This window comes from Chiloscyllium plagiosum, chromosome 21 (genome assembly GCF_004010195.1).
Source record: "Chiloscyllium plagiosum isolate BGI_BamShark_2017 chromosome 21, ASM401019v2, whole genome shotgun sequence".
Classification (NCBI taxonomy): domain Eukaryota; kingdom Metazoa; phylum Chordata; class Chondrichthyes; order Orectolobiformes; family Hemiscylliidae; genus Chiloscyllium; species Chiloscyllium plagiosum.
In genome coordinates this window covers 35,588,675-35,611,351 of record NC_057730.1, presented here as the reverse complement: position 1 = coordinate 35,611,351, position 22,677 = coordinate 35,588,675, and the positions used below count along the sequence as shown (strand labels likewise).

Sequence of the window (22,677 nt, the reverse complement as noted above, 5' to 3'; positions counted from 1 at the left end):
ATGGGCTGAGAAGTGGCAGATGGAGTTTAATTCAGATAAATGCGAGGTGCTGCATTTTGGGAAAGCAAATGTTAGCAGGACTTATACACTTAATGGTAAGGTCCTAGGGAGTGTTGCTGAACAAAGAAACCTTGGAGTGCAGGTTCATAGCTCCTTGAAAGTGGAGTCGCAGGTAGATAGGATAGTGAAGAAGGAGTTTGGTATGCTTTCCTTTATTGGTCAGAGTATTGAGTACAGGAGTTGGGAGGTCATGTTGCAGCTGTACAGGGCATTGGTTAGGTCACTGTTGAAATATTGCCTGCAATTCTGGTCTCCTTCCTATCGGAAAGATGTTGTGAAACTTGAAAAGGTTCAGAAAAGGTTACAAGTATATTGCCAGGGTTGGAGGATTTGAGCTATACAGAGAGGCTGAACAGGCTGGGGCTGTTTTCCCTGGAGCGTCAGAGGTTTACAAAATTATGAGGGGCATGGATAGGATAAATAGAAAAGTCTTTTCCCTGGGGTCAGGGAGTCCAGAACTAGAGGGCATAGGTTTATGGTGAGAGGGGAAAGATATAAAAGAGACCTAAGGGACAACTTATTCACCAGAGTGTGGTACGTGTATGGAATGAGCTGCCAGAGGATGTGGTGGAGGCTGGTACAATTGCAACATTTAAGAGGCATTTGGATGGGTATATGAATAGGAAGGGTTTGGAGGGTACTGGCAGGTAGGTCTAGATTGCGTTGGGATATCTGGTCAGCATGGACAGGTTGGACCGAAGGGTCTGTTTCCATGCTGTACATCTCTATGACTCTATGGTATTTTCCTCAAGGATTTTGTTTAGTCTTAACAAATGCACGTAAACAACTTTCCAGGCAACCCAGTACCACTCTCAGAACTCCAAACTAAAATCCCTTTCTTAATACACAGTTTATTAAGTGTAGCTTAACGCTACGCATAGTTCTGTAAACATTGGAGTCACATTTGCAAAAGATAGAATCATATCATGAGCCTTCCTCACAAGAATTAAACTAACAATGTAAGAAACATCCAACCTTAATATATTTTTTTGCCACAGCTAAGTGGATAACATTAGTGCTATCCTCTTTCCCTTCAGAGAGCAATAAAACTAATAAGGCTCTAGAAATTGTAAATCAAAACTGCCTCAAGAAATCAATCTGCAACACCACTCCAATGGAAGAGCAGACAAAAAGCAAGTTCTGCGTTGTTTTGTTCTCCGCACATAATCCTAAGATGGGCAAAAGAGGAGACAAAAGTTGAGCAAAGCAACACTGGAAAATTCTTTCCTGACCCAAAAGGCAGGAGTCCACAGTTACACTAACTCTTAATAAATAGCTATTTCCTACTTACAGGCATGCTGGCTAATCTCAAAAATTCATTCAGCTCCTGCATGCACATAGCAGGTGAACACAGTTTTTGACAACTTCTTCCAGTGGTCCACAATTCTCCCTTACAAATAACCTATCTCTGCATGTATATTATTTACTATGATGTTCCTTACCTAACGTAATTTATTTTAAAGGTCTCAATTCAATTCTCTTGAAGTGTATGTTTCTTGTGTGAAGTAAAAGTTTTAACTTCCTTAAACTGATCATGGTAAATGAAAGTCTAAAAACTAGCTAGTGATCCGACTGAGAACCTTTCTTTATAACCCACAATGTGAGGGGACCAAATTTAAATAAAGCTTTCTGCAACCTCAAACATTTCTGTCACATAATAGTAAGTAATCTTCAGCCACAGCAGTTGTTTCAAGCCCATTGATTCACATGGTTTACTTTGCTGAGTGCTCTGAACAAAATGATAGGTTTCCTGTGTTGCTTACAAATATCTCATTACAAGTAGAATGTTACTCTAACTAATGGCTAAGAATCCATGAGGAAGTAAATTAGTCAGCAAAGATCTCATTTTCAAGCTGATCTATACAATGGCATTCTTTGCCATGGAATCAGAGACTTGTCTGGTTGGTATAGCAAAAAAATAGAAAATACATAATGACACAGAAGTTATTCCACTTGGGTTGGCATTACAACACATTATTAGGGCAGAGGGTCCAGAGATTGAATTCATGATCCACGTTTGGACTGCAAGAGGGTCCGGAGACTGAATTCATGATCCATGTTTGGACTGCTGATATCTAATGTGGATGTCAAATTTGACAATAGGAAATCCCATCATTTAGTTGCAAAATAAAAAATGGGCCCACATATCAAGGTCTTAAGATGCACAGCATTTAAAATCTAATAACACATAGTGCAGATCTCTCCTGCATTAATATGATGCATTGTATGGTGAGATACAGGTGGCAAAATACTATTAACGTATAAGATAAGGCTACTAAAAATGTTCAAATTTGAAGATTTCAATCACACCCATAATTATTGCTATGTTCATGCTCACATTCCAGGTCAACCTTAGAAATAAAAATCCTTCCCACAAAGGTCTTCTGAAGTCCAACAAGTCAAAGAATCAAAACAGATGGTGAAACATCCCAACGTAACTTATTTATAACGGCAAGTAATGTTTATCTGCCACCTTGTGGAGTACCTTTTTAAAAGAATGGATATTTCAACAAGATTCTCAGAAGTAACTTACAAAGATAACATAAATTGTTTTATGAGAATGATCAGAAAAGGCAATATGTGATGGCAATGTAGAGGAGGGCATTATCTACATAACAATAACCTTACAGACTCAATCTACAGAAATTAGCTCGTGAAAAAGGATATTAAGTTTATGATAGACAATGTAATTACTGAACTGAGTCATAATAACTGGAGCTCGTTTATATTGATAATGACAAAATTCTGCATTATTTCAAAGCCAACAAGGAGCCAAAAGTGAACTTATAGCCTGCTTCAAGATTGATGGATTGCATTCAAAAACTGGAAAACTTTTGTGATCCCAGTTGTTTTTGTTACTGGTCAAACCAGATCCCACATTGAAATCTGGCTTGACAGATCATACTTCGTCTCTTTACTCTCACTTAAACACAATGCTCCAAATCTGAAATCTGCTTTGAACATTAAAACAGAGGTCTATTATGCAAAAGAAAAGATAATATTGGACAAATCAAATTATTTACATGAAATACAATTTGAAAGATTTTGGAAGGGTATATAAAATACAGTATTCAATCTATCCCAACAGCAACCCTTTACAAACAGCAGAGAAAACATTCTTCTCCCAATCACATATCAGGTTTGACTTAACTGTTGTTTTCTCTTCTCAGTCTTAAGAGACAGATGGTCTCTTCTTTGAGCATTCACACAACTGAATTGAGACCGTCTCAACTTCCAATTACAACTTCAGGGTTCTAACCAAACACCTCTGCACTCAAACTTTCAAATTGAAATCTTTATACTGAAATAACTCATTTCAAACTTTTCCAACTATCTCCTTGTTCTAGGAGAATGGTTTCATACATCCACCTTCAACTATGATATCTACAAAATTAAACCAAAAAAATTCCAAGTTTTTGGGTGTTTCCCCAAAGCAAGAAGACTGACTGTAGTCTAATATGCATCCATGTTTATTGTGAACAGGTAGAACTCTCTCAATGCAAACAAATTCTCACTAGAATTCCAGAAACTTTCGTATACTGGTTGCAAAATACCAGGGCTCCTGCAATAATGACAAGATAATCATTAAAACCCCTCATACACTCAGTCAAAGACTATCATGCGAAATGTTCAATTTCATACTCGAATACAAATGATAATCAAATATATATCAAATCATACACATTACATCACATCTCGTCCCAGAGAAAAAGTGCATCAAGAGGCAGTTGCATTACTTATCAAAAACTATCTTAACGCTATTTCAAAGTCATATCAAGAGGTGTAACATATGGATATTAAGCACATAATGAGTCAAAACGTAACCGTATGTTACATTGGTTCATGGGTACCTCAGCATTATGTCTGTCATTTCTGTTCTTGATAATACATCACAATAACATTTGTTCTTTCAGTTAGATGAATAATTTTCAAATTATAAAATTGGACAATAAAGCAATACAGAACAATACTAAGTTCTTGTCCTAGATTTTGCAAGAAAATCAAAGATTTGTGATCTGTATAAATAACAATTAATTTCATATTATTGCTGATGTATACTTCAAAATGATGTGGAGTCAACACGAAATTAATTCTTTCTCATTGTTGAATATTTTCTTTATCATGCGGTTCGTTTCTTTGAAGAACAACTGACAGGCCTTTCATCCCCATCTCATCATCTTAAAGTACTACAGTTCCCACACCAATATCATGGTGTCAACAGCCAAGTTGAACATCATCTTATATCTTGGTGCCAGCACAGCCTTCAAGTTTCCAAAGGAACTCTGGCACTCCTAAGTCCATTCACATTTTATGCCTTCATTCAACAAATTTGTTTAAAGGTATAACAAAAGTGCTGATGTTCAAAATAACTTGCAATTAAGTCCTTTCATAAAATTTCATAACTTGTTCTCAGAAGAGAAAAATCAAATAGTCCTTAGTTTCACTTCTCTGGGTGTTACTTGGCCATGGACACAATGTGGACTTAAAAAAAGTCATTTTAGTACTGGCAAATTCACTATTAGCCAGATTTATAACGAAATTGGCTTTTTGTAGCCAAACAGTTCAGTCAATTGGTGTAAATGCTCTTTCCAGGTTTGGCTACGAACAACAACAGTGCCAACAACAGTTACATAACTCTTCAATGACTTCATGGATTAATTAATTAGAAACTTGGTACATTTTTCAGTCCAAACAGCATAACTTACATTGATAAATACATCCAGAGTTAGAAAAGACAATACTTCTTTGGCTGTATTATTCGACAGAAGTTGCCAATATCTATTTAACATGTTAATATTATGTACTCATTGATTCTCACTCCAATTAGGCATATGCATTATATAATTTACATCATTGAGTCTTTTTTATGATTTGCTAAGATCCAGTGAACTTAATTTCAGTGACTCACCATACAGTTCACAGAATCCAAATGGCAGGTATCAACACTTACACCTGATCTCCAGCAACACAATTTCAAAATTTGATTTTTTTATCTGCTATAATTTTCATTGTTTGTTGAGCATTCTTCAAATGGTTTTTAGCCGAATCAGATGCTTTGGTCAGTTTTTTCTAAAATTCAACACATAGTCTGGAAGATTAGTTTCTGAGTTTTGGTATATAATTTTTTTTCTTTAAATCGATTTAAGTAGTTATTTCATATTAGTTCAAAAGGACTAAATTCAGTGGATTAACTCAGAATTGCTTCTAATACCAAATAGTAACAAGAGAATTCCCTGATCACAATCAAAAGCATATTCCTCTAATCATCTAATAAGCTCTAATCATGGCCTTCAAACGTGGATGTCATCTTTTCTAATCTGCCTTGAGATAGTGGGTAATAAACAGAAGATGCAAATTGTTTTAGTCACAAACTACTCAATGTTTAAAATTTTTGTAACTTAAAATCAGAACCGTGAAATGGCTGCATTTCTTTCAATAATCTATATCTCATTAAATATTGAACTAATTTTTCCACTATCATTATTGCATCCATTTTTTGTAAAAGTACTTAGCTTCCTGGTTGCTAAAACACAGATAGACTGACTTGGCCAAAGAGCAAGGGATGCTGGGTTCAATGGCCAAGTAAAGTCTGAAGTCACAAAACACACACCAGATACAGTGCAAACAAATGTGCAAATGGCATTTGCATAATGTAAAAGGCAATAGTTATCCTGGACAGACATATCCCCAACAGTCTACCTACCAAATAAAGGAGGGTTCAGACAGAAAAGTACCAGGTCCTGCTATACAAAAAAAAACAGTAGATTGCCATCCAAATGATTGATGCGGTTTCAGACTATTAAGTGAGTCTCCCTGATTGGCCAGAACAGCAGAATGTTCCAGAAAACCATATAAAAAGATATAAAAACAGGGTTCACTGTCGACTGCTGTCTTGGACTTTCTGAGGAGACCAGAATTCACAAATCAGCTCTATGCCTCATGGACTACTTTATCTTCCTGTCTAATTCTATGGACCTGAGATCTAGTCACAACATGGTCAGGAAGTAATCCAGAATGTTCCACCTGTAATATTTTAATTTATTTTACCTCCACTAGTTGTTCTACATCCTTTGAGAGGTCAATATTTTCCAATCTGCAGGTCATTTCCCAAATCAAAATGTCTCCTTTCAAAATTTGATTCATTACTCCCACTATAACCTCTCCATTTACTAAGCCACTCTTTAATCCAACTCCTCCAGCATTTTCTCCTCCATTAACCCTGCTAAAAGAGAAATAGTACCAGCCAGCGTCAGTGACTAACTTGTTCCAGTGTCTCTCAATATTTTTATTGGTTTACTTCCTTGATTGGAAGCATATGTAAAGAGCTCACCGTAGAGACAAAATACTCAAGAATGCCCATTTGTCTGTTTCTCCTTATCGATTTTTGAAACACAATTTTCCTGATTGTACTGGACCATGTCTCCCTTCTGATTGGTGCTTAGGAAACATGTTCCTTTTGTACGACTACTACAGTTTTAATACCTATTCCCTTTCCTGATGCCCCTTTTTCTGAAGATTGTTGAGACATCTTTGTAATCTGTCTCCCATTTAACTTTCATCAACTGGTTTGGCTATATCCTGTCTTATTACAATGGAAGCATGCTAATTTATGTACACCACTTTTTAGTACTACACCTTTTTTACTACTTTGGCATCCCTCTACCTGTCTCTGAAACAACTACCTCTCCCATCCTCCTTTGCTTCAAGCTGTTTCATGGCCATGCCTGTGCCCTCTAATTTCTTGTCTCATTGAAGATAGTTGAATTAATTCCATCTCCCTCTGCTTTTTTCTCTCTTCCAATTCAAGTCTTTTAATTTCTCTTTCTCTCCCCCAATTTCAGTTTTTCATTTCTAATTGTGCCTTAGCTAATTGCAGCTATGACACCTCATTTTCAAGTTTCTTTTCTTCCAATTCTAAAGGTTGGATAATCACTTGAAGAATTCCATCCTTATGACATCCTTTACTTCTAACTCCAATTTGTTTATGGACACTCTCAGTTTAGCTTTAGTCAAAGGTTTCAAATAATCCACAAATATATCTTCAGCCCTGGAAACTTCTTGGCAAATCCAAGCCATCATCAAATCTGGAGAGGTATCATAACATAGCCAACTAGTGTCTAGAACATACAGCCTACTCATTATTTTAAAATGAAAAGACATAGATCCCTCTTAAATCCAATGAATTCAAATCCCTCAAGAGCCCAAAATATTATTATCCTAACTGATATTATTATTGCAGAAAGTCAGATCAAGTCTGAAATTTGGCTTCATAGATCATATGTTGTTTATTTTTAAATGAATAAGGTGGTCTTTCATTGAAACAGGAGCCCACAATGCTACAGATCTGGCCTAACAATAAGACATATGTTTATTACTCAAAACAACAAGAAAAAAATCAAATAAACCTATTTACAGACAATACAATTCAAAACATTTCAAACACTTAAAATACAATATTCTACCTTACCCAACAATATCCTTTTACACTACTCATCACAAAGAGAATTCCCTTGTCTATAACATCTACAGTTCTACAGTTTTGACTTGCTTTCATTCAAGCTCCAAAGTGGCAAATAGAACAAAACTATTCAAGAAAGCAGCCAAGCACAGAGCAAGGAACTACAGGTACATTAGCTTTACATCTGCCCTGGGGAAGGAGTTACAATGGCTCATTAAAGTTCTTACAGTTGCAAACTTAGAAAATGAAAGAGAATCGGAAGAGTCAGCATGATTCTGGGAAGGAGAAATCACATTTAACTAAATTATTAGACTTCTTTGACAGAGTGCCATGCACTGCGGATAAACTGCAAATGGTAGACAAAGTATTTGGATTTCCAGAAGACATTTGATATGGCACCTTATCAAAGGTGAGTGCAGGAAAAGCTCATGGCATAGAGGACAATATATTAACACAAAAATAATATTGGTTCACTGGCAGAAACCAAAGTAGGCATAAACATTCGTTGTCTGATTGATAACATGTCACCAGCATGAGTCCTGTGGGGAATCTGCGCTCAGGTCTCAGCTTTTCCTTAAATGAAGAGAGTGAAGGCACGGTGGATAAATTTGCACAAAGGTAGTTTTAAAGTATAGAATGAACACAGAAGGAATTTGCAGACGGCTATAGACAGGTTGAATGAATGAGTGGGCAAAAACTGGCAGATGGAGTACAATATGGGAAAACGTGAAATTGCTCATTTTGGTAGGAAGAACAAAAACAAAAACAAAAGCAAAGTATTACTTAAACAGAGAATGAGTCCATAAATCCAAGATGCAGACACACCTAGGTATTCTGGTACGTGAAACACAAGAGGTCAGTATGCAGGTGCAGCACCGAACCAAAAGGTAATAGCATTATATTTTAATTATACAAGGTTCGGATGAGACCACCCCTTGAATATTGTGCGCACTTTTCATTTCTTTTTCAGAACTGTTGTAAATGGGTCAGAGATACTTCAAAGGAGATTTACCAGATGACTTCTCTTGCAGATGAATCCAGAATTCAGATCTCTGTCGCAAAATTAGAAATCACCCTTTCAGACAGAGATTAATTTTTTTTCTCTCAGTAAACAACTTTAGAATTCTCTGCCCCAGAAAGTGGAGGAGGCAGCGTCATTAAATATCTAAAGACAGAGGTAATTTGAGTTCGATTATGCTAGGAAATCCAAAATCATCAGGACAGATGATATGCAATTCAAAAAACAAAAAAGTCAGCCATGAACTTATTGAATAAAGCAGCAGGCTAGAGCAGTCAAATGGTCTACTTCTACTCATATTTCAAATGTTTGTATGGAGTTAAACTGCATTATCTGGTCATTTTCATGCTGCTGTTTGTGGAAGCCTGCTGTGTGCAAACTGCCTGCTATATTATAAGAGTGACTTTGTTTCAAAAGTACAAAAAAACGCAAAGCACTTTGGGACATTTTACAGCTCTGAAAAGTACTGTATAAATCAACGCCTTTCTTTAACATATGGTATCAAAGCTTATAATGAAGTGAAAAAAATCACTTTTTTTTTGTGCGACCATATCATAAGAATCAGTGCGAAAGGAATGAGTATGCTAAATTTAAGAACGAAACTTCCATTTTTGCAACGTCAAATATGCAATATTCTGTCTCTATTGAATTATGTGATTTCAACTAATATGGAACTTCACTGGAACTTCACATTCAAGCTGTGTTTTAATGCTGTAATCAGCCTCCTGTCTCAGCTTAACTAAAATCATGCGGTTAAAGATTTGAAGTAGCCCCAAGCCATAAATGCATCCTCATTTAGTTAACACTTATTATTTATCACACTGCACCACATTAGCCTGGAAGAAGTAAGATTCCAATATCTATCCCTTTGTTTTTGACTGATGCAATGATTCTATGAGAGTAAAAAGAAAGTTGTGGAATTTACTGATCCAACTTAAATTCTTTGCTGTTGAAAAAAAAATTAACATTTTCTATTTTGAACATTTCTTACTTAACCTCATAGAAAAACATAAATTGGGCTTTCAACCTACTCCACTATTGAATAGAATTATGATGATTTTAATCTCAAATCTATTTTTCAACACTATCCCTTTAACCATTGGATTTTTCTTAAGTACATAAGAAATTTTCACCAATGTCGTGTTTGAATATCAACAGTTCTCTGGGCCAGAGAATTACGAAGATTCACAAATGAAAAAAAATGTTCATCATAATCCTTAATGGCCAGTATGTGACCATGTGTTTTAGATTCCCAAGAAAATATTTTCATAACATCCATCCTGTCAAGTCCTTCAGAACTTATCTGTATGTTTCAATTAAATCACCCCTCATTTTGCTAAACGCCAGGGAATCCAATCTCATCTACTCAATTTCTCCTCATATCCTTTCACTAAGAAATCTTTCAATCCAGCAACTGGTCAAGTGATGCTCCATTTCACATCCTCTCGTGCAAGTAGGTCTTTCCTGAGATGATCATTGTTCTATAAATTATGATCTAATGATATTCAAATTCCATCAGCTGATGTAAAAACTGGAAGTTTCATACGTGGAACCATCAATGCAATCTGAGCTGAAATTATGATTTTCCCCAAGGCCAATGAAATCAATCAACTAGTCATATTCCATAGGAACTACAAAAAGATCTTCATTTTCTATTTGATTTACAGGACTACGAGAATCTTCATATGCTGGAAATAAAATATTTATAACTATGAAGCTGACAACAATAACCTCTGCAGACACAGAATACAGAAAAAGCTTCCACATCAGGGAGATTTTTAGCTGGCCAAGAGAGATGAAAAAAAACAAAACTAAGTGCAGGTTAATAAAGCTCTCTCTGATTAACTTTACTCCTCATACATTCCACTCCAAGAGGTTTTCCTCCAGTGGACTGCAGATTCACTGTATTATCTCTCATTCCTTCGTTTGGGTGTCACCATGCAGCCCGTGTGCATTCACAGGTCAGTGTGCAAAGGGTTGTCGATCAGTTTAGCCAAGCTGAGCTTCTAGTAGAACATCACTGTAATGCAAGGTGACAGGATCTAGAGGAAACCCACACATACTAGGCTCAAATAGACCCTACTCTGTGGTGAGTAATTCCCTTCCAGCAGATCTGGCTGACAGTGCTAGATGCATGACTCCCTTCGCTTGCTTCCCCTTAAATACACATCTGCTACTTGTTTCAACTATTCCACATGTCTGCAAGTTCTACATTCTCAGCTATTTTCAAATTAATAAGTTTGCCTGAGTTCATTACTTGGTTAGTAATTCTCTTTTTGTTGTGGCTTTGGTTTTGGTTCCTCCATAAATGGAAATATTTTCCCTACAACTATCTAATGTAATTTTAATGACGGTCAAAACACAGTTGCAATTTCAGTAAGACTTGGATGGGCCCAGCTATGATGCCCTCTTGCACTGCTGAATGAGTTTGTAAATATTCACCAATCAAAGGCATATATGTGGAGTAGCCACTTGGGCCAGGTAGCTTCATCGTCAGAGAAATGGAGAAAATCATCTAATTTAACAAACGAAAATCAGACACTAGAGATATGAAATTTGATTATTGATAGAATGTTAGATTGCTCTTTGAATGCAGAACTGCAACTCATTTTAGCATCAGTATTATTTCATCATAGTTTGTCTCCGCTCAGCTTGTTGGCTCCCATAACATTTCTCAGCTGGTGAGAAGGTTAATGTGAAAATTTGTGCTGAAGTGATTTATGTCTCAACAATGCCATATGTACGCTCAATCAATTAATTGGAAATTTGACAAAGCTGGCACATTAAATACCATATGTTCAGCCGCCAGGTGCAAAAACAATTTCTGACCCCAGAAATATACTTTATGTCTGGTAGTTTGAAGCAGAAATAATACGGATAGTCTTCCTTTCATAATTCAAAGGTCACAACTTGAAATTATAGCTCAGTCTGGCATTCTGTTCTGTCAATTATGAGTACTTCTAGCTAAGTGCATCAGTGCAACACTTTGCACTATCAAAAGAGAAAAACTAAATACTGTATCCATGGAGAGAGTACAGGAAGGTTTGTATCTCTGGTCAACAACCTTCAGTAGAACCATGCTCAATCAATACACTACACCATAAAAGAATACAGGATCAAGATGGCACAGCATATCAGAGTAACCAGTTCTTGGCATGATCCAGTTTCCCAATCCCTACTTGGTTAGCTGCCAATCCAGCTCTGGTGTAGTGAGGAAGCTCCATGTAAACAAGGACTTTCATCAGTCCACGATTGTATGCATTTAACTGGCAAATGGACAATTATCCTGAAATTCTGGATGCAAATCATTTGACCACTTGATCTCAAGTGGTATATGAAATAACAGGTTTTGATAAAGAACAATGTGAGAATGATAAATGATACACATTCTCACATTGAACAATGATAAAATTCAGCCCACTGATCTTTCATCATTTCGAAGCATGATAGCCACAAATTCAGTCTCAAGCTATGAATGGGACTGAGGTTTTATTGGCCATTTCCCATTGCCTTGAGATGTTGTGATAAGAGTACTCATAGCACTGCAATTTTTTTTTTTTAATTATTCAAATATGTTATGTAAGAGTCACTTGCAAGGTCAGCAATTCTTGTTCATCCCTTCGTTTCCTCCTCCAGTTGGGGAAGTAGTTACTGTCTGATACTGAAGTTAACAATCCATTCAAATTTCTTTCGCTGACACAGCATATAAGGTGATGGTGTGACCAGGGAAGCACCTCTCAGGCAGATGTTCACTGTGTGAGCAATGGTCTGACCTGGACGAGTCACAATTTCTGTTTCTCATATTTCACTTGGACAATAAATCACATCATCCCTGACTTGTAATCAATAGATTGTGGGTAGTCCAGATTTTCTATGAAAGGTTGAGACTTGGGACTGCACCACCTAGATCAGCTACCAAGCTGCAGTTGCTGATGCTGGCAATCAACTGGCAAGTGTGCTATCAACAAGAGGGACTGGGAAAAACATAGACTTTCAGTGAGGCTTACAGAACTTCAGGTGAGTACATGTGGTTCATTTGAGGGCTTCTGTCAGTGGGAGTGCATCATTACCTATCAGCTGGTGGTGCTCCTTGTGGAGGATGTGGACTCGAGAAGCTCCAACATGTGTTTAACATAAAAAAGCCAGTTGAGTTGCATTGGCATCACTATTTATTTTATTTCACTCAGAAGCTGAGGATGTCACTGACTGGGCCAGCATTTATTGCCCATCCTATTCCACAATATTCGCACGTCCTCCTGAAGGAAGATGTTTACCAAGTGCAGCAGCAGTACTCTGTTGCTGGATATACCGGGGTGAGTGATATGCTATGTCCTGGCTGGCTCCACCACCTGAGGTGGTATCTGCCATTTTGATCTTTGTCCTGACCTTGGCTCTGGCATTCTGTGGGAGGTCACTGCACACACATCAGTGATGTCAAAGTATTTTGATGTAGATCACAGATTAGTGCGCAACAGAACTGGACAAAAAGTTCTTCCCTACTTCAGGTGACGAACCAAACCATAATGCAAACTTTGATTTCCAAAGAACATAGATCATTAGTGAGTATAAGGAAGCAACGTGCCAGGTGGTCTGCCCGCTAAAGTAATTTTTCCAACTTGAAAATCAAAACTAAATCTACCAAACTGGTCGCTAACATCCAGTCCAACCTGTATAAACTCACTACCCATCCTGAATTTTATTTTTCAGACATTACAAGATGTGACATCACTGGTCACCCAAGAAATTATTTCCCATCCCTTACTGTCCCGGAGACGAGGGAGGATGCATGAGATGCTTCTTGAAATACTGAAATCCATGAGGATAAGTACTTGTACAGTGTTATTAGGAAAGGACATGTAGAATCCCTGCAGCAGTGAAGAGACAACGGTATAGTTCCAAGTCAAGATAGCGTGAGACTTTTGAGAGGAACCTGCAGGTGGTGGGGTTGTCATGTGTCTGTTGCCCTCATCATTCGAGGTGGAAGAGGCTGCAGTTTGGAAGGTGCTATTGAAGGAGCCTTGGTGAGTTGCTGTAGTGCATCTTACGCATGGTACACATTGCTGCCACTGTAGGTCACAGATAGAGTGAATGAAGGGAGTTGGATCATTGGTCAGAAAATTACCACTAATGTAAATTCAAACCTGCATTTCAGGATTCTTATAAAAATTGAAGGCTGTACTAAATTCATAAACTAATATTTGAAGTAGTAGATAGTGACCTGCTTAAATACCTATGTCAGATTTTAAAATGGACAGCAAAAACAGCAAATATTTGGATTAAATTTACACAATTACTTCACCTGACAGATAGTCTCACAACATGGACAGCAAAGTGAAGAATTAGTCCAGCACAAGTATTCAATAATTAAACTTGTAAGAACTTGGGGGTGAAGCTGAAGGGGAGAGAATGCAGCTGTGTGCATGTCAATGACAGGACTTCGTTGAGTCAAAATATTTTGCTGTAAGCTTATCGAGTATACTGGAGGAGAAAAGGAGTTTACAGTGGAATGTTAATTAAGTATCATGTGCCAAGCAATTGAAATCCAAAATGCTTACACCATTCCAAGTTCAGTTTCAAAATATGGGAAGATCATGACAAATTTTACTCTGTCAGTCATAATATAAGAATTAATTGACTCTGGATTCAGTACAAAAGCTATCATCTCAACTTATCATTCAATGCTTTTGCTGAGTGCATCACATGCATACATAAACTGCAGAGACTTCTGCAAAATAGCTGTGATAAACACACTTATTATGTAGTCAGTGTAAAGCACTTGCAAATAGTTTTGACCATCAGTGTTGAAAGAATTAAACGACTAATAAAAGGCACCAAAAATATAAGAAAGGAGTATGATAACATAATTTAGAGCTATTAACTCAAATAGGTGAACTAGCATGACACCAGAATATAAAAGCAACAGAGGATTGCTGGAAATGTTCAGATATTTCCTTCAGTAAAATTTTCTGATTTCAGAAAACCACGCAGAATAGGCTTTTCCTTAACTGGCACTGTTTTGAAAAACTTTTGTAACAAAGCATAATTTAAATTGTAATGTAAACATGTATCACCAACATGTGAAACTTTTCATTGTCAGTTTGCTGTAACGCACTTTAACCCAATTGTATCAAAATACAAGACAGAGTTGGATGAAGCAAGTCTTCAGTCCATTTGATCTCACCTTTAAGTAGTACAATCTCTATTACCTCCCCATGGTAAGGTACTATCTCAACTATTCTACTTGTTGATTGCCCATATTAAAAGGCTATTTGTCTCAAAACTCAACTTCCACAAAAAAGAAATCCAAAAATCAAAAATGGCTTGTTATTAATGCTACAATATTTTCAAGTATTACCAACATGAAAAACATTTGGCAAGCCTATACAGCGAAAAAAAGTATTTTTTTCCCCTAATGTGTGAAATCACAGCTAATTCAGATAATTTATTACGTGGAAGTTTTACGACAAAGAAACAAATTCTTCAGCCGAGTTGGTCTGTCCCAGTACTATGCATCACATTAGCTTCCCACTACCTCATTTTCTCTCATCTAACCAACACTGCTTTCCATAAGATGCATCTATCTGATCACTTCAAGTTCTCTGCATGGTTGAGTGGGTGTTATATATCGCCATCATCAAGTAAATAAGCTTTTTCTGAATTTCTTCATGGATTCATTAATGACCACTAACATTATAAACATTAAAATTCACACAACACCAGATTATAGTCCAACAGTTTAATTGCTTCCAATTAAACCTGTTGGACTATAACCTGGTGTTGTGTGAATTTTAACTTTATACACCCCAGTCCAACACCATTGTATGTGTACAACTTACACTCTACACAAGTTCCTCAGATCTCTGCTTTGATGGCCATGTCTTTTTGTGGGTGGCTTTAATGTAATTAGTAAGACCACAGTAATGTAATCTCCAAGTAATTTTAATGCAAATGCATATTTATGAATATTCTTCATAGAGACTGTGATCCAATCAGCAAATTCCAAATACCCAGAACTGCATCCAATTTATCAAACTGTCTACTCTGTAACAAATGAACTCAGTAGCTGCTTACTTCCAGCTCTGAAATATGAGTATGTAGTGCATGCACCATATCCTCTGCTTCACGGACCCTTCGATTCAGCTGTGGTGAATAATTGCTGGCCAACTCATTGTCATAAGAATCCAAAATGCTTTTCATCCCATCACGAGCCTGCAACACAAAAATGAAGGTTTCTTCATTATACTTGCAACTAAACAAGACCAAGAAATCTTGCATTTTGTACATTACTTTTCATGAACACATGGTATTTCAAAGCACTTTGCAACCAACAAAGGATTTCACTAGAGTGGACTGTCAGCCTTGACTTTCACATTTTATATACTAACTTTCATAAGCACTTTACTGCATTGGACCATCAGCCTTGACTTGTGCATTCCAGATCTGGATTTCGATTTGAACCCAAAATCATTAGACTCAGAGGAGAAAACACTACAACAACTGAGCCACAACTGAGAATAGAAGGACACTCCTGGTTCGATAACATTGCCATATCTCAGACATTCAAAGCTCACTAAATCCCAGGATTATTGACTAAGGCTATTCTGTTGCTCATGGTAAAAGCTGAGTTAGATAGATTCAGAGAAAACATATCATGCTGTGTGGGACCACATTAGAATTCATTCATAACTTATTCTGTTTCCATGGGCAACAAGCTGCAAGGTCTTTTCAAGATTACCTATCACAGTATTAATCTACCATTAAAATCTGAGAGAATGAGGGGGTCAACCAAATGACTAGAATTCCAACAATGAAATAATAAGGGACATCTCAAGATTCAAAATCTGCATTTCAACCATATGCAGGCTGAGTTCTTTCTCACGCAGAAAAAGAAAGAAAATATGAAAATCAGGTTGCCCTCACCTATCATGGATAGTAAGCTGCAGGGGACAGAAGACTTTGAGTGTAGATTTTCTAAGCGACATGAAGTGTAACTGTTTATCCTTCAACCAAGATTATTAAAACAAATTATTCAGTCATTGCAATGCTGTTCGTTGGACCTTGTTCTTACATAACCTGCTGCTGCCTACATAACAACAATGACTACACTTCAAAAGCATTTTGGTGAATCATCCTGAGACCTCACAAGGAGCTGTTTAAATGATTGCCTTTTCCTCTTTTCACAAAATGGCGAAATAGAAGGACAGAAAAGGAATGAAAAATAATTTGTAATCACTTGTTTTAGACTGAAAAGCTATCAAATTAAATTAGTCTTAAATAAACTCAATCTCCTCAGTGTCAAAGTCTTTCCTCCCTTCTTCAGATATCCATCACCAACATTCCATTTAATACTAAGCACTCCAAGTTTTTGGTAAAATTCCACAATCAACTTGGGTATGATCACACAATGTTTCACTAATTATATAAATGCATGTAATCCATGAATTGAGGTGAATAAAGAATAATGAAAACCTACAGGTATTCACAAAGCAGTAATTTTGTCAAGAGCTTGAGTGACTGTGGGACTTCGTAATTTATTAGTAAACCATTCCTACTACTTCTGTTTATTTTAATTAAGAAAAAACTTCAATGCCAAAAAAAATTATTCACTCCTAAATTCATGCTCAAGCAATTGATTGCTATTAACCTTTAAAATTGGGGATTAACTAATTCCAAATATAATTCTGAATTACCAAAACAAACTTTTAAGTTTTAACTTGATTTTACACAAAAAAAAACAAAACATGCAGTAGGTATAGCATAAGGAAGACTGCATAAACAGCTTTGCAGGACAAAAAATTCTAAATACAAATGTTGAAATTATGTTTGCGATATACAAATTATAAATACATATCAAAGTTGAATTTATGTTTGTGGCAGAGCAACAGGGCCCACATAAAACCATCCAGGATTATAAACTTAAATGAAATGAAGATCAATGGTAACACAATAGTTACGTTTCTGATTCGATTTCTAGTTGGTCCCAAATTTGTGAATGTTCAGCATTTGGAGGCAGCCAAAAGAGATTACAGATAAACCCAGGGAATCTGGGATAATAGAGATCAGAAGGGAAGAGCAAGTGAGGCGGGGGTGGGGGGGGGGGGGGGGGTTCTTTCTCATTGTTATCCAATGATGTCAAAATTGCCTCAGAGGCAACACTGTGCCAGGGAAGAACATACAGTCCTCTGACAGTCAAAAATCCACCTACGCTCAGTCACCGGTTCATTTATAAAGAAGATGAGGCAGTAGATAGAATACAGCAAGTTCGCATCATTATTAATGGAATTCCACCCTAGCATGAGTTGTGAAGATTGAAAAGGAGAAATAAGGAAAGAAAAAAATTATGGGGGGATGAAATCAAATCATTAGCAAAAACCTCATAATACACTGGTTCAAATATTCAAATTTCCCATCTTCACTGGGAATAAGCATTCTATGACATAACAGACATAACAGATGTTTGGTGTTTTCCAAACATCACCACCTCAGTTCAAGCTATTTTTTAATATCAGCAACACTTCCATTTACTACACTGACTATAAAGACTCATTGATCCTTGATGCTCTGCCATCACAGTCAAAAACTAAAACTTTGGACATTCTGATCTTGTTAAACTGGACTCTGATGTTTGTTGCTTGATAGCACTTTTCAAGAACTTTTGGTCAAAATGAATGTTTCTCTATTTTGCATTTTTAATTTAGACCACTCACTTAGGTGATTTTGTTGCACTTGATCCTCAGCTGTCCTAAATCACCGTTCCAGTTTTAAGCAAACTAGTTAATAGAAGAATAAAATTAAATAATTCAGTTATCCAAAAACACGCTTTATGCATTATTACCTAACTGAGGTTGTCTTGTCTTATTCAAAATTGTTCATAAAAACCTTGAGATTGTATGACAGGAAAAATAGGAGACATATAAGCAATGAAGTATAGTATTACACATAGCTGAAAATGTGTTGCTGGAAAAGCGCAGCAGGTCAGGCAGCATCCAAGGAACAGGAGAATCGACGTTTCGGGCATAAGCCCTTCTTCAGGAATGAGGAAAGTGTGTCCAGTAGGCTAAGATAAAAGGTAGGGAGGAGGGACTTGGGGGAGGGGCTTTGGAAATGCGATAGGTGGAGGGAGGTCAAGGTGAGGGTGATAGGCCGGAGTGGGGTAGGGGCGGAGAGGTCAGGAAGATGATTGCAGGTTAGGAAGGCGGTGCTGAGTTCGAGGGATTTGACTGAGACAAGGTGGGGGGAGGGGAAATGAGGAAACTAGAGAAATCTGAGTTCATCCCTTGTGGTTGGAGGGTTCCCAGGCAGAAGATGAGGCGCTCTTCCTCCAACTGTCGTGTTGCCATGGTCTGGCGATGGAGGAGTCCAAGGACCTGCATGTCCTTGGTGGAGTGGGAGGGGGAGTTAAAGTGTTGGGCTATGGGGTGGTTGGGTTGGTTGGTCCGGGTGTCCCAGAGGTGTTCTCTGAAACGTTCCGCAAGTAAGAGGCCTGTCTCCCCAATATAGAGGAGGCCACATCGGGTGCAGCGGATGCAATAGATGATGTGTGTGGAGATGCAGGTGAATTTGTGGCGGATATGGAAGTGTCCCTTGGGGCCTTGGAGGGAAGTAAGGGGGGAGGTGTGGGCGCAAGTTTTGCATTTCTTGCGGTTGCATTTTTATGGAAGTGTCCCTTGGGGCCTTGGAGGGAAGTAAGGGTTTTATGGAAGTGTCCCTTGGGGTCCTATTACACATAGCTACAGTACAGTGGGTAGCAGGGACTTAGAATATTTGATGCTGATTTAATTCAAAGATTAAACAGCAACATTTTATACTGATCATGGAGGCATATGTTAAATAACCCAGGAAATTTTCGAGAAGCTGGTGAGAACATTTCAGTAGTAAAGCAATAAATCACTTTGAGCTCTCCAACCATATGGACTTTAAGGAACAAAAGCATGGCTTGATCAGTTCTGGTCAACGGCCATGAGAATGAAAATATTTTTGTGACTTTTAGTAAGGTGGTGTTTCAAGTTGCCATATACATCATGTGAGGCAATCCCACTGCAGATTTCATTCCGACCTTAAATACAACTGAAACCAGCTACCTTGATCATACGATGATCAATGGTTTACCATCACTGAATACTCCACTATCAACTCCTGAGGGGATTCCAATTGACAAGAAATTGAATTGACAGCCATATAAATACTATGTCTATAACAGTGGGTCAAATGTTATGAATTCTTCAGCAACTAACTCATCATCCGTTGTCCTCATGGCTATTTACCCTCTACAAAATGGAAGTCAAGAGAGTGATGGAATATTCTCCAGTTGCCTAGAAGGGTGCAGCTCTATTATCACTGAAGAAGTTTGATACCATCCAGGACAAAGCAGGTCACTTGACGGATACCACATCCATCACATCTTAACACCTTCTCTCTCCACCGCCAATGCACAGCGGCAAGAGTGTGTACCATTTACAAGATGCATTAAAGCAATTCACCAAGGTCTTTTCAACAACAACTTTCAAACATACAATATCTACCAACCGCAAAAATAAAGACACTAGATGCATGGGAGCATGATCAGACACAACTTCCTCACAAAGTCACACATCATCCTAACTTGGAACAATATCATTATTCTTTCAAAGTCACTGGGACGAAATCCTGGAATTTGCTTTCTAACAACATTCTGGATGTTGTTTCACCCGAAGGAGTCCGGTGACTCAAGAAAACGGATCACCACACATGCGTCAGGCCAATTAAGGATCAGCGATAAATGCTGACCAGCCAGTGATACCCACATTCTCTGAAAAATCAAGAATAATTAATTAATGCACATTTTTAATTTACACTTTATTTATTATACCATTTATAAAGTGCATTTTGGCAAAAACATGTGGATGATTGTCCAAACAAAAATAGCTTGCACTCTAGGACCAGAGCACTCCAGACCCAGTAAATGTGGTAACATGTTAAACTTCATCTCTGCATCACATTTGTCGAACAGACAATTTACTACCATCTTCTTCTGTTTGCTCAGTGCAGATCAGTATCTAATAATTATGTTCAGCAACTTATGCACTCCATCTTTCAACTCCACATGATCAACAAAAAGGAACTAGATTTGTTCCCTCAAGGGTGAAGCTCACAATAAAAATACTTCACATAGAGACCAAGCTCATATAAGCAGAGACCTACTGATTTACCATTACAGGGGGCTCAGTAAAACAGCCACACCTACTTTGAATTGCTTTTTTTGGTAATGGTGAGGGAGGCTTCTAATATTCCACAGAGCAGTATCTACTCTTTTCTTGAAAGAAATACATCCAAACCATGGTTTGATTGAAAGATTTCTAAGCAGAAGTCATTCCAATCAGAGTAAAGTCCCACACCACTAATTTACCTCCATGATATGGAAAGCAAATGAATCATTGACACTATGCCATTTCAGTGCTTCAACAAAAGGTTCATAATCTTCTTGAAAGTGGAGTCACAGGTAGGTAGGATAGTGAAGAAGGCGTTTGGTATACTTTCCTTTATTGGTCAGAATATTGAGCACAGGAGTTGGGAGGTCATGTTGCAGCTGTACAGGACATTGGTGAGGCCACTGTTGGAATATTGCATGCAATTGTGGTCTCCTTCCTATCGGAAAGATGTTGTGAAACTTGAAAGGGTTCAGAAAAGATTTACAAGAATGTTGCCAAGACTGGAGGCTTTGAGCTATAGGGAGAAGCTGAACAGGCTGGGGCTGTTTTCCTTGGAGCGTCGGAGGCTGCGGGGTGATCTTATAGAGGTTTACAAAATTATGAGGTGCATGGACAGTATAAAAAGACAAAGTCTTTTCCCTGGGGTGGAGGAGTCCACAACGAGAGGGCATAGGTTTAGGGTGAGAGGGGAAATATATAAAAGAGACCTAAGGGACAACTTTTTCACTCAGAGGGTGGTACGTGTACAAGCTGCCAGAGGAAGTGGTGGAGGCTGGTACAATTGCAACATTTTTATATATAGGAAGGGTTTGGAGGGATATGGGCTGGGTGCTGGCAGGTGGGACTAGATTGGGTTGGGATATCTGGTCAGTGTGGACGGGTTGGACTGAAGGGTCTGTTTCCGTGTTGTACATCTCTATGACTCCATGACAAGATATAAGAACTAGGAGCAGGAGTAGGTCATTTGGCCCTTCGAGCCTACTCCAACATTCAAAAAGATCACGGCTGATCTTTTCGTAGCCTCAGCTCCACTTGCCTGTCTTCTCACCATAACCATTCCTGAAGAAGGGCCTGTGCCCGAAACGTCGAATCTCCTGTTCCCTGGATGCTGCCTGACCTGCTGTGCTGTTCCAGCAATAAAGTTTCAACTTCTCACCATAACTCTTAATTCCTTTATTTTTCAATAAGATTATCTATCCTAGCTTTAAAAACATTCACTGAGGAAACCTCAATCACTTCATTGGGCCAGGAATACCATAGATTCACAATCCCCTGGGTAAATAAGTTACTTCTCAATTCAGTCCTAAATCTTCTCCCTCTAATTTTGAGGCTATGCCCTCTTGTCCTAGATTCACCGGCCAGTGGAAACACCTTAGGAGAAAGTGTGGATTGCAGATGCTATCAGAGTCTAAAAGTGTGGTGCTGGGGAAAAATACAGCAGGTCAGGCAGCATCCAAGGAGCAGAAGAGGCAACGTTTCAGGCATAAGCCCTTCATCAGGAAGGGCTGATGAAGGGCTTATACCCAAAATGTCGAATCTCCTGCTCCTCCATTGCTGCCTGACCTGCTGTGCTTTTTAAAGCTAAGATAGATAATTTTTTGAACAGTAAAGGAATTAAGGGTTATGGTAAGAGGACAGTTATGTGGAGCTGAGGCTACACTCAGAATGTTGAGAGATGGTGGAAACATCCTCTCTACTGCTAACTTATCTGTTCCCTTCATAATTTTATTTGTTTCTGTAAGAACACCTCATCCTTCTAAGTTCCAATGAATACAATTCCAGTCTACTCAGTCTCTCCTCATAAGCCAACCCCCTCAACTTCAGAATCAACCTAGTGAACCTCTTCTGCATCCCCTCTAGTGCCAATACATCCTTTCTCAAATAAGGAGATCAAAACTGGATGCAGTACTCCAGGTATCGCCTCACCAACACCCTATACAGTTGCAACATAA

At 38.0% G+C, this 22,677-nt stretch overlaps 1 protein-coding gene across 2 annotated transcripts in view; it reads right to left on the bottom strand.

Moving 5' to 3' along the window:
* Nucleotides 1-22,677, bottom strand: part of mad1l1 (mitotic arrest deficient 1 like 1) — a 906,958-nt gene that overhangs the window by 638,389 nt on the left and 245,892 nt on the right. For both annotated transcript variants that reach the window (XM_043711818.1, XM_043711819.1), the window contains exon 12: nt 15,609-15,746. In XM_043711818.1, coding sequence (XP_043567753.1) covers nt 15,609-15,746 — 138 coding nt within the window. The remainder of the gene's footprint in view (nt 1-15,608; nt 15,747-22,677) is intronic.